Genomic DNA, 12,614 nt, shown 5'->3' with positions numbered 1-12,614 from the left:
CAAGAATAGGCTTTAAATTTCTTAACAAAATACCAGTTTTGCTGTCTACTAAAATGATATGCTGAACATATAAATATTTATGATCAACAACCACTTACACTAAGATACCCGTTAAAAACCTAAATTTCCAATGCTTATGTTCATTTCTTATTGAGAGCCTGAAACCAATATATGTTAGAAAAGGCTAAGAACTATTCTAATCCCAGTACATACTATTAAGCTGTCATCAAGGAATAGCCAGTCATATTATTTGTTTTACATATATTTTCTTCACAGTAACACAATAATATAGCTATCATATCCATTTTACAAATTAGGAATTTTTATTTAACTCTACTATCAGTTTCCTTAAGTAATGTGTTCAGAATATGAACTCCAGATGTGTGCCCTTTACCTTAACTACAATCCATGTCGTGGTATGCTGGAGCCAGTTCACAATGACTCATGGAAGACAAGTAAATTTTAAGGAACTGCATAAACTATAATTAAAAATTAAATTATATAAACTAACAATTAAATAAGTAATATTAATAACAAAGGTAATACTTATTCAAAATTCACTTCCTAAATATTTTAGTACATCTTATTCTTGTGGCTAATTATATTTATTATATATATGTATGTATGTTTGTGTGTGTATTCCCACACTTCCCGACTCTGTATTCAGTGATACCATTTTGGGAGCTTGAAACTGACCATGATGGGAGTATTTACCCCAAAGAAACTGGTAAATCCTGCAAAGTTTTTTTTTTTTTTTTTCTGAGTGGCTGTTAAACATCTACCAGCAAACCACAGAGTCCATTCATTATACTGAAGTAATACTCAAAATACACATGCTCAGCTCCTACCTAGAAATTCGAATTCAGCAGATCAAGGGTAGAGTAACAGCCTGCATATTTTGAAAAAGACCATCTCTCCTCCAGAAGAATTTTGATACATATCTCCAGCTGAGAACTACCATTTGAGATTTCTAAAATGATTTTATGTATCATATCAGACATTAGAAAGCTACATACTTAAAATTATATTACTTTAAGTCCCCAAATATGTCTTTACAAACTATGAAACTGGGACACAGCTTTTTTTCAAGGATCAGAATAGTCAAAAGAAAGTTTCTATATATCTTAAATTACAAAACAGTTGCTGTTTTACATAATTCAATAACTTTCATAATAAGACTACAATGAGACATCCAGATATCCATATGCGAAAGAATGCGGTTGGACCCTTACCTCACACCATTAACATTAGCTCAAAATAGATCAGTGGTTTAAATGCAAGAGCTAAAGCTCTAAGATTCTTTGAAGAAAACCTGGGCACAAATCTTTACGACTTTGAATTAGATAACAGTTTCTTATATATGACACCAAAAGCACAAGGAACAATAAAATATAGATAAACTGGATTTCATCAATTAAAAATTATTTGTGTTTTAAAGGACACCATCAAGAACATGAAAAGACAACCCACAGAATGGGAGAAAAATTTCTGCAAATCATATAAGGGGCTTGTATCCAAAATATATGAAGAATTCTTAAAAGTCAACACTAAAAAGACAACTCAATTTGAAAAGGGACAAAGGATCTGAATAGACATTTCTCCAAAGAAGATACACAAATGGCCAATAAGCACATGAGAAGGTGTTTAACACCACTAGCAATCAGGGAAATACAAGTCAAAACTACAATGAGATTACCAATAGGATAGCTATATTAAAAAGTTAGATAATAAATGCTGGCAAAGATGCAGAGTATTGGAAACCTTACACACTGCTGGCAAGAATGTAAAATGATGCAGCTGCTTTGGAAAACATTCTAGCAGTTCCCTGAAAGGTTAAACATAGTTACCATATGATTCAACAATCTCACTCCCAGATATAAACCCAAGAAAAATGAAAACATATGGTCATACAAAAACTTGTATATGAATGTTCATAGCAGCCTTATTCATAGGAGCCAAAAAGTGGAAACAACCCAAACATTCATCGACTGATGAATGGATAAACAGAATGTGATATATCAATACAATGGAATATCATTCAACAAAAACAAGGAATGAAATACTGATATATCCTATAATCTTTCATGAACCCAGAAAACATTATGCTAAGTGAAAGAAGCTAGTCACAAAAAACCCCACATATTATACGATTCCATTTATATGAAATATCCAGAATAGGTAAATCAACAGTGACAGTAAGTGGAATAGTGGTTGCCTAGGACTGGTGGTCAATTGTGGGGGTGGGGAGATGACCACTAAAGGGTATGGGTTTTTTTTTCTGGGGTGATGAAATTGTTCTAAAATTGATTATGGTGATGGATGCATGACTGTGAATATAAGAAAAACAAGTGTACACTTTAAATGGGTGAACTTTACCTCAATAATTATGTTGCAAATGTACACACAAGAGCATGATAAATTTCTTTAAAAAAAAAATTAGCCCTGGGAAATTTCCATTCCTGACAAACATCTATATTTTCTTTTAATCAATAAACTACATCATAAATTGTGCTTCTCTTTTGGCTTCACTGCCAGGAAATTCACCAATAAATTTTGTTCTCATTATGTTTTTCTTTTCTTTACCTAAGTTTTCTAGTTCAGTTTCTGTCACCACCATGCCTTGCCTTCATTGTGTTAATTTAAGAGTGTCCTACTGTCAGCCACTTCAATCTTTCTCGGAAGCAGGCAGGAGATGATGGCTGGCTGAATTCTGAAAACTTAAGAATACATTTAGATACTCATAATGTCCACCAAGGTATAGAAGCCCTATGAAGTTCAGCTTGAGATCTGTCAACCAATTCCCTTCACCTTAACTACCACCAAGAACTAACACAATCAGAATTGAGAGTTCTTCCAGAGGACTTTTTCCCTCTAAATTACATTATCCACATAGAACATTATAATGCAATAGTACACATTTACCATGTATTTAGCACACAAGATAATATTTAAAATAGAACTTAAATAATAAATCACTACTGAAATTTAACTTTGTTTCGGGAAATTCATTCCTACCCTAACAGGTGAGGATGAGTCCTCTGTATTTCGTTTCTGGGACTCAGCGTCCACATCTTGGCGCTTGTTCTTCATTCTTTCTCTAAGATCCCCTGTAGGTCTTTCTGGTGACCTTTGAACCAAAAAACAAAAACAATACGAAAAACAAAACAAAACAACAAAAATCTGTATTTATATGACATTTTATAAGAGTTTATTTACAGAAATAACCTCATAAATCTCTATTTTTTCTACTTTCCATGGCTCCTAAAGTTCAGAAAAAATAAATTTCAGCTTAAATATTAATACATAAAAGATATGAGCATAACTTACAAGTTTTCTCCCAATGCCAATCAAAATGCATATATTAAAATTCCATGGAGTGGCAGATATTGGTGATATTAATAAGAAACTATGTATGACCTGAGAGAAAGGAATTTGTAATTAACAGCTTAATGTATTTTTCTATTAATCAAGAAGTAGGAAGATAAAGTTTTTAATAACAATACTGCAAAATTAATCTAGAAGGAACAGAATTAATCTAGAAGGAACAGTGTGTGGCTATAACATCAACAACTGAAGAAATACTCTATGCACCTCAAGAATCAAAGCAAATATAGGAGTTTGTGTTACTCTCATAACTCTTCTTAAATTTGAAATTATTTCAGAACAAAAAGTAGTTAAAGAATTTAAAGCAAGACTTTCGACAGTTACTTTATACTCTGCTGTAGACTGTTTTCAATTAAGGAAAAAAAATACATATTTATATTCAACACTGGTAAAGCTTCATAATTTATACTACCAATTTGATAAATGCCTGTTCAATTTTCATACCATCACTAATCGAGAAAAACAAAGCAGAGACAGAAAACACACTGCCTTTAAAGAATATTCCTAGAGCACCTTTAAAAGAGGGCAACAGATGTTAAGGAATATGCCCCTCTTTGGCCACCAAAAATGCTGTGTGTCATATTTTTTAGAAGATATAAACAAATTACATAAATATTCACATCTATTTCAGTAGTTGATCAGTCAAAGCAATTCCTTTAATTTATAAATCAGTACAAATCACATGGTTAGTGAAAAAAATAATTTCAGTCAATTCACTTTAAAGGATATCATTAACATTTGCATGAGTAATTTATAGATTTATACTAAGTGTTTTAACAGTTAAAGATGAACTTGTAAATGGAACTTCTTATTAAGAATCAGCACTTAAATGCTTTAAATTACAATATGATGCACATGTAAATTTTATGTGCCCTAATTTCCTTATATAATAAGACAGTTTATTATAAACTTGTTCCCATCCCAAACAGCACCGAATAGAGTGCTCAATGACTTAAATGACTTGTGACTAAAGCATTTCTGAAATACATTGCTTCTCTTTTGGTCTTTGAATCACACTATGAACTTATATTTTTCTTCCTCACAAAAAAAGGAGAAAATACACAAATATAAAGGAAGTTATCAGGGGGAAAAAATGCACAAAATAGCAAAATTGTAACAAAAAATCCTTTATTCTAAATCTAGTAATGACACCATTTTTTCTATTTTAGACAAATTTCTCTGCCCACTTTCCTCACAACCATCACTTGTATAAAAATTTTGAGTCAGTTAATAATAAACTTCAAAGGTGAAGTAAAGCATGTATTAAAAATTCAGTAATAATAAAGCAAAACATTAAAATTACGGAAACAGTTTCCCCAGGTATGTGTTTATACAGGTGTTAAACTTACAAAGACTAATTTTCCCACACTGACAGAAGGGACAGATGACACTCTAAATACAAATAAAACAGAGTATTCAGCATCACAAGTAAACTAAAATGTACAACAGTTAAGTGAACAGAAAGTCAGCTGATGCTAAGGGTGTGAATTTTAAATCCTATGAAATTTCAAACTTTATACACATTGACAAAAATTCACCCACTTAAAAAAAAAATCTCCAAATGCTAATGTTCAGGTTTTATACTGTTGTTGGAGCCAAAGCAATAAGCATACCTAATTCTAGGACTAGGTAAATTACCTGTTTACCAATCAAGTTTAAACTGTTTTTGTGATAATCTGTACATATGTTACATCTTTAAACACCATAACAAAATCATCATGAGGGGACCAAAAGAAAAATAAGATTTTTATTAGGAAAGTCTAATTTGCCTTTATTAAAGGCAAAATGATGTTCTAAATAGGTAGTACATTTATCCACATATAAATACATATTTTCATTACATCAATATATTGTGGTAAGAGATTTGGCAAATGCATTTTAACCTACAGAGCTTGTATCAGATTATCTTTTGTCAGTAAGATTTGAATTTAGAACATCTTAAAAAGCTAAAATTACATCCTATTTAAATTTTAATATTTTAAGAGTTGAAAATAGTCTCTCCTCATGAAAAACAAACCCCTGAAATTCTGCTCTCTTAAACAGCACTTAAATATATAATGGGGGGGAGGGACACAAAAGTAACTCATACATATATTACAAAGACAAATTTTTGAGCAAATAAGTTAATTTTAAAGCAAATATTTTATTAGTCTTGAAAGTAACAACTAAAAAGACCTTATTGATCTTTGACTACCACAAAACAGAATATCTGACCAAATATTGTATTTCAGATTTTTAAACTAGATAAATTACAAAAGCCATCTTCTAATAGTATATGAACAATTCAAAGTTCTCAATTTACCTTCTATAATTGCTGCTATAACCTTTACCACGGGGTGAAGGGCCATGTACGAATCTACATGTGTTTCCATAGAGGCAGTTGCCAGTCTTCAGCCAGTTACGGCACTGTGTCTAAGAGACAGATATTACTATGTAAATTTCATATGTATTCATATTTACTTCTGGAAAAAAGATGCTAGTGGGACAAAATTTAAATAAATGCTATCAAAATTCCAGCTAACTTGAGATATACTACTCCCCAAATAATAAGAACATCAGGAAAAAAAAAAAGAAAAGAAAATCCCATAAATCCTATTGCTCATCTTACTCCTTTTTATGAAACACATTTTTAAAAATTTACTTTACCAATATTCCTACAACAACCTATGCACTTTTGTGATAGAAGTAAGAATTTGATGACAGGAAGCAAGAGAACCCCTGTGACTGTACTAGTGACAACTCACCTCTGCTGTACTGCCAGTGCTGGGTCCAAGCCTCTCAAATACACTGGGTCTTCGGGATGTGCTATCAGATATGGTCTTGGTATTTTCCACTGTGACCTTCCTTCTAATTTTTGACATTTTGTACTACTTTAACCAAAAAAGAGAGAGGCAAAACTGTGAAATTCTTTAGTTTGAAGTAACTGAGCCCATAACTTACAAGTGATAAAGTAACAGATAACTGCAAAATGACAGAAGATTTTCCTCAGAAGAAAAAAAGCCATGAGAGGTCACAAGTAAATACAGGCTATTTCTAAGACACACCTTATTAGTGAATTAGTGAACCACTCTAAAATCTTTTGGCTAGAATTTCACCTCTTCTGCAGAGTGAAGGAATATGATTCTACTCACACAGTTAAGTTTTCATTGTACATTCAGGTTTAGAAAACACACTATAAAATGTTCAGTTTCTAAGTTCTTTATAAAAGTTGTTTCAATTTTTTAAACTATCTTTTATGAAAGATAGTAGAAACTATGTTATGAAACATAGTAGAAACTGTTTTATACATTTAAATGATGACAATAGCTATGTTCCAAAAATCAACCTAGGAGAAAAATTCCATTTAAATATTTTATTTATCTTACAGAGCCCAAAGGAAAACAGTCTAATCAGAGGTATTTATTTTCCAATAATACAAAAACCAAAACCAAAACAAAACTCAATGTTGATAAAATGACTTGCTTTCAAAATAGGACAAGTTATAGAACTAGAAAAAGTGAAGATGTTTTGATAATCTACACTACATTGACACAGAAGTCAAAGGTGCTAAAAGAAACAGAACAGACTATTTTACAATTATTAGTAATAAGAAAAGAACAAATTATAAATGTATTTTACAAAAGTAAATAAAACATTAAAAATTAATCACAATTAGGTGATTCAACTGGAAATGAAAATATCAGACAACAGCACTATGATATATGTTAGAAAACAATAGTAAATTCTAGACCTAGAATAATCTAGAATATACTACCATGGGAAGTGAGTAGGAACTGCCTAAGAGAAAGAAAAAGGAACTGAACTATATTACACATTATACACTAAATACTAGTTGAAATTCTGTTAGTAGTCCAAAGTTACTATAATGAATGATATCAGCTAAGGAAGTAAAAGCTCCATTTGATAAAGAACTGATCTCTACAAAGTTCAGAAATGCTCTTTAACGTAGTTTCAAAGTAAAGTCATATCACTTGAAAGGAAATTAAATCATGGTAGTACAGAATCAAAACTTCTAAAAAAAGCATAAACAATGTTTGGTTCAGTTAGATATCTTTTCAGATCACATTTTTAAAGGTCCAAAAAATAAGGACAACATTTGACAAATGAACAAGGATAATGAAGCAAAAGTAAAATATGATATGATACAACATGGTAGTTTTAAATTGGAAAAATGTATAGCCTTATTTTTTAATGTACAATGTAATCATTCATTACAATCACAATTTTTAGTGATTCCAGAAAGTTAGAAAGTAACTTCAAAGTAATCACAAATTTTTAATTACGTAGCGAGTCACATAAGTGAATAAGAATTTGCACAACATTAAATCACTTATGTATCAACTGTTCTTCAAGTAAGGAATGATAGGGTTTGCTTTACATATTAGAGTTAGTATTATAAAGTAATCTTTGATATAAATTTTCGTAGGCTCATTCCTAGCCCAAATGTGAATTTATAAAGGAAAAGTTGGTATGATTTACTGAACATTAAGAACTAAGGAGCTGAGAAAGATCTAGAAAATGTAGAGCTTTAACTGAGAAAACAACTTTTTCACAATTTATAACTGAGTAAGATTGAATAAGAAGTAAGTATGTAACAAAACATGCGGAAGAAGTTAGAACAAAAACAAATTTTTAAAGTGTCATATGTTACTATAAATATTAATATAGAGATGTGCATTGAACTTCTCACTCATTAATTCAACTTTAAAAACATTTATTAATAAACTTAAAAATGAATGGGTTCTAAAAGTTCCTTATTAGCTATTATTAGTTATCTAGAACTTGGAAAACAGGCACACCATTCCACCACATTGCCTCAAGATGACTAACCCCAACCTTATATTTTTCCTTCCACTATCAGTGGAAATAGTTAGATCTGCCCCACTCCCAAACCCCCATCCCCAACATGCCCCTACTCCCAACACACCCTCTTCCACAAAAATCAACAGTAGTGTCTTCCACAATTGGGGCAACAAGCTGTTTATTATTATACTTGAAACACTGGTCATCTATTACCTCCTTTCTTGTTTTTCTGAGGGCTCCAGGTATTATTCACTCTGTCTCTATTCCCATCTATAACCTGTTGCTTGGATCAGCATTCCTCTCCTTTGACCTACTGCTGGAAAGCATGGTCTCACAGCTTCTCTCCAAATCTAGATCCCTAACATAAGCTTTGAAGACTTCAAAGGATTTGAACTACGACAGACAATCAAGTGAGAACTAATGATCCAATCTTACCCCTCTTCTATTCGTGTCACTAAAAAAAGTTACTTCCCACAAAGTTGCTTTTACAGGTGAAATCAAAAACTACTCAAGATTCACCTACATAGTGATTATCCCAGGAATTTTACTTCTGCTACTGTTGAATCTCCCAACTTAGGGAAGAACAGCAATGAAGTAAAGATGTATTCTTCTCTTTTCTCAGAGTCCAAGAGTGTCAGACCTTGGCCTAAAATGACACTGAATTTGAGTACCAGGTCTAGGTTACAGGGAGGTCCTAGACAGAAAAAGAGAGAAGAAAAAAAAAAAATCTGAGGCAAAAAGGGAAAAAGCAGGAACTGAACCTTTCTAATTGATAGAGGAATTCTTCTGATCATCTATCTAGGAACTTCTAACAGCAGTCAACAATAGCAAATTATCTAAATATTATTATGAAACATTTATATTTTTGCACAAAATAAAGTTTTATGCTTGCAAAGAACATAAAATAGAGTATTTTAATTCCTATTTTTCTAAATATTATATACACATAATCTACAATACACCAGAAAAGCATCTGCTCATATATATTCATTAATTAATTAAAAACTATGTTACTATCTAATGTGACAGAATATTCAATCTACAAATATGGGCCCAAGAAGAAGGACAAACTGCAACAGAATAAAATGTAGATTTGACTTGGGGGCAGGAGGAGCACTTTTTCAACTAATGTCTGAACAGGCTTCAATAAGAAGCAAATGCTTCAAAGTATGTGAGAAAAATTAGAAACAGTAAGACAAAAATGCGTAAGTCTTCCCTAGCTCAGAGACTTGAAGGTTTCCCCTCTAGTTTTCAATTTATTCTTCAGTTTTAAGTTGCCATTGACTTCTACTCACATTATCAGGTCTTTCCCAAACACCAGCATTATCAAAGCCAGAGTGACACTGGTGAATCTATTGTATTACTTTCCTATTTCTCCTCTCCATTTGCAGAGTAAATAAACAATGGAAGTTTTTATATTTTCAATTGAAAAAGAAATGAAAAACAGGGGATATAAAGTTTGAATACACTAAGATACAACAAAAAGTCTTAATAAATGGGAAATGTCCCCATTTCACCAGAAATTTACAAATACCACAATGTACTCATAGCTTCATACTATAAATATGGCTAAGAAAGGAGAAACATACAAGGATCTCTTTCTCACTCTTCTTTTTAATAATTTAATAACTATTTCTGAAGTCTAATTACTAAAATCTTGCCAATAAAACATTAGTTCTAGTATTCTCACTTCAATTCATAATTAAATCTTTTGAGGTCTCATCTTCTAGTAGCATAAATGAAAGCATAAACTACTTCAACCTGGATAAACAGCACCATTAGATTAGGAAACTGTCAAGGAACTAAGCATTTAAAACTACATAATTACTAGTACTAACTGGTAGAAAAATAAACCCCTATCCACTGACATTCTAAAATTAAAAGAGTTATATTAAAAATAAGACCCCATCATATTTGTATTTCTTATTTTTGAAAGAAAAAAGTTTATTTGATGTACAGTCTGAGAACTTTTTAACAGAACTTCTTTAAAAAAAAAAAAAGAACTTTCTTGAACAATCTTGCAGATTGCTTATCTGTAGACTAAAACAATTCCAAAAAAAATTGTCAGAGCTAAGATGACTACACAGGGATGAGGAACGCAATACTGTAGCACTGTGCAAAAACTACATTTTGTTAAAAAGCCTAGGCAGGGAGAACATCACATGCCAGCAACTACTATAAAGTGAAGTAAGCAGAACTGTAACATACAAAAGCACCAAAAAGAATAAGTGAAACTTTATATACCAACATCAGTTAACATTTCAACTGCTACTAAGTATCTGTTGAAATAGCTCCAACCCAACTCTATATGAAAAGGAGAGTGAAGGTTGGGGGAGGTAAAAGACTAATACTCACTGAAAACCAATTCTATAAATAAATATGTTAAACAATTTTGCTTTCTAAGTGTAAATGCCAATGCATACTACAATACAAATTAATACCGATAGCTTGTTAAATTTTTAGTAACCTGTACATAAATTAAAATAGCATCCACCTGTTGGATTTTAATTTACAAATACAAAATTAGATAAACTTAATCTAATTTATCTAGTTTAAACTGGATATAATATGCAATCAACGTTCATTTCGAATCACCAATGATTAGGAAGCCAGTAAGAGGCACGCATTTCATAAAACTAGATCCCCACAGTAAAAGATTTAGTTTCAGGATGCAACTATTTTTACAGACACAAATTGTTACATACCTGCTTCTACAGTCTTAGTCTCTTTGAAATTGTCATATCATAACTATTTCGTTAAATTGGAAATTTTCGAAAATCTAAAGATATGTCCACAAAACTGCCCAAAATATTGTCCCTCAGGTGCTAAAGTCAGAAATTTCAAACTAGACTCCTACAATTGGCAACATAACGGCCTGGATTGTACTGCATAAGCATTTAGATTTACTGAAACCGTATTTTTTTTAAACTTTGAAAACTTGAGGTATGCAGACTTTTCCAAATGTCTTAAAAGTATTTCTTCAAAAAATAAAAAACCTGAAGAGATTGCATACACTCATAATTTTCAAAGTAGTTCAAATGATCTGAAAACCTCGAAATAAAACCGAATGGCTCGACACTACGCTCCACAAACAAGAACCTATTGATATCATTCACGTAATATCAACTCTAATTAAAATTTCCAGCCACATCAATTATTTTAACCTATTTGGAGAGAGATACTGCCAAACATCAGATCCTCTCCTTTCATTCTACCTCCCCCGGTTTCTGACAGACAGTTGCCAAAAGTAACAACCAAGGGGCTGGGAAGATAAAGTAACACTCCTCAACTCTGAGGACCTAAGTCATTAAATTATTACCGCCAGGAAATAAGCAAGACCAAATATAACCAAACGTAAGATACCTTTGTGCAAAAGGTCTGGAATGCGTAAAGAGGGAGCTTCTAAATCTAAGACCACATTCCGGCACCCTCCCATCGCAGACAAACGCGAATACCGCGCAAGGGTTCCCGAGCCCACAACAAATGGTAGGGATCCAGCACCGCCTTCCGCCTGAATCCACCGATCCCTTGAGGCAAACTCACAAGATCAGAACGAGGGCGAGAAGCGAGGCGTGAGCACAGGAATCTACCACAGAGTTACGGGTGGAATGCTCAAAATCCTGACGTGACCCAAGCAGGGATGGGAACAAGCGGGACCTCCCCCATCCCGGGCCCGCCCAACCCCTTTTCTCCGGTACCCGCACCAATTCACAGAATTCAAGCTTACCTCCTCCCCAAGCTCCCTTCGCAAGCGTAGTCCGGAGGCGGCACCGCCGCCACGGCTCCGAGGAGCGGGGGAGACGACTCTGTCCCCGCGCCTGGCCCCGGGAAGACGACGACGACGAAGAGAAGGAGGTGCGCGCGCGGCTCCCGGGAACCGGTCCTCGGCTAGCGGGGGGCTCCCAGGACGGCTGGGAGGCGGAACCCTCCGGCCCCTTCGCCAGGGTCAAGCGAGCCTGGGACGCAGGAAGAAAAGGAACGAACAGTGACCAGAAAGTAAGAAAAGACAACAAAAACACTACCAGGCCGCTAAGAGGATCCCCCTCAAAATGCCGCCGGAAGTCGAAGGTTTGCCCTGTTCCTCCGTACACCGAGGCAGCTTCCGGCCGCCAGATTAGTCGTCAGCGCGCAGGCACCGCCCCTTCGTGGGCACGCCCCGCCACGGGCGTAACGTGCGGCCGAAATCACCAAAATCTGCTCTGTGAGTGTTCCCTAAAGAAGCAGCCCGCAATCCCGGAGAGCCAGAATTCCCAATTAAAAGTGAATTCGAGGGAGTTTTCTCCTTTAATTACATAATTTCTTAACAATAAACAGCTGTTGTCAATGTGCAAGTCGCCACATTTGTTATCCAAAGTAGCTGTAGCTACTTATACGCTCAACAATGTTTTTATTGAGCAGCTGAACTGGAGCGGCGGGAGGTGTTCTGT

At 33.8% G+C, this 12,614-nt stretch overlaps 1 protein-coding gene across 9 annotated transcripts in view; it reads right to left on the bottom strand.

Annotated features, from left to right (window-relative positions):
• Positions 1 to 12,265, bottom strand: part of ZC3H13 (zinc finger CCCH-type containing 13) — a 92,004-nt gene extending 79,739 nt beyond the window's left edge. For 5 of the 9 annotated variants that reach the window (XM_031684534.2, XM_015243711.3, XM_031684538.2 and 2 more), the window contains exons 1-4: positions 11,915 to 12,265; positions 6,129 to 6,254; positions 5,687 to 5,796; positions 3,016 to 3,127 (exon numbers count right to left, since the gene is read on the bottom strand). In XM_031684534.2, the coding sequence (XP_031540394.1) occupies positions 3,016 to 3,127; positions 5,687 to 5,796; positions 6,129 to 6,245 (339 nt within the window). In that variant the 5' untranslated portion in view covers positions 6,246 to 6,254; positions 11,915 to 12,265. Of the gene's footprint in view, positions 1 to 2,583; positions 2,602 to 3,015; positions 3,128 to 5,686; positions 5,797 to 6,128; positions 6,255 to 8,710; positions 8,882 to 11,914 lie in introns of those variants that run through there. The other 4 variants (XM_031684537.2, XM_031684540.2, XM_031684535.2 and 1 more) reach the window with 3 other exon arrangements.
• Between the last annotated feature and the right edge of the window lie 349 nt (positions 12,266 to 12,614).

This window comes from Vicugna pacos, chromosome 14 (assembly GCF_048564905.1).
Source record: "Vicugna pacos chromosome 14, VicPac4, whole genome shotgun sequence".
Taxonomy (NCBI): Eukaryota; Metazoa; Chordata; class Mammalia; order Artiodactyla; family Camelidae; genus Vicugna; species Vicugna pacos.
This window is presented reverse-complemented; position numbering and strand designations above follow the sequence as displayed.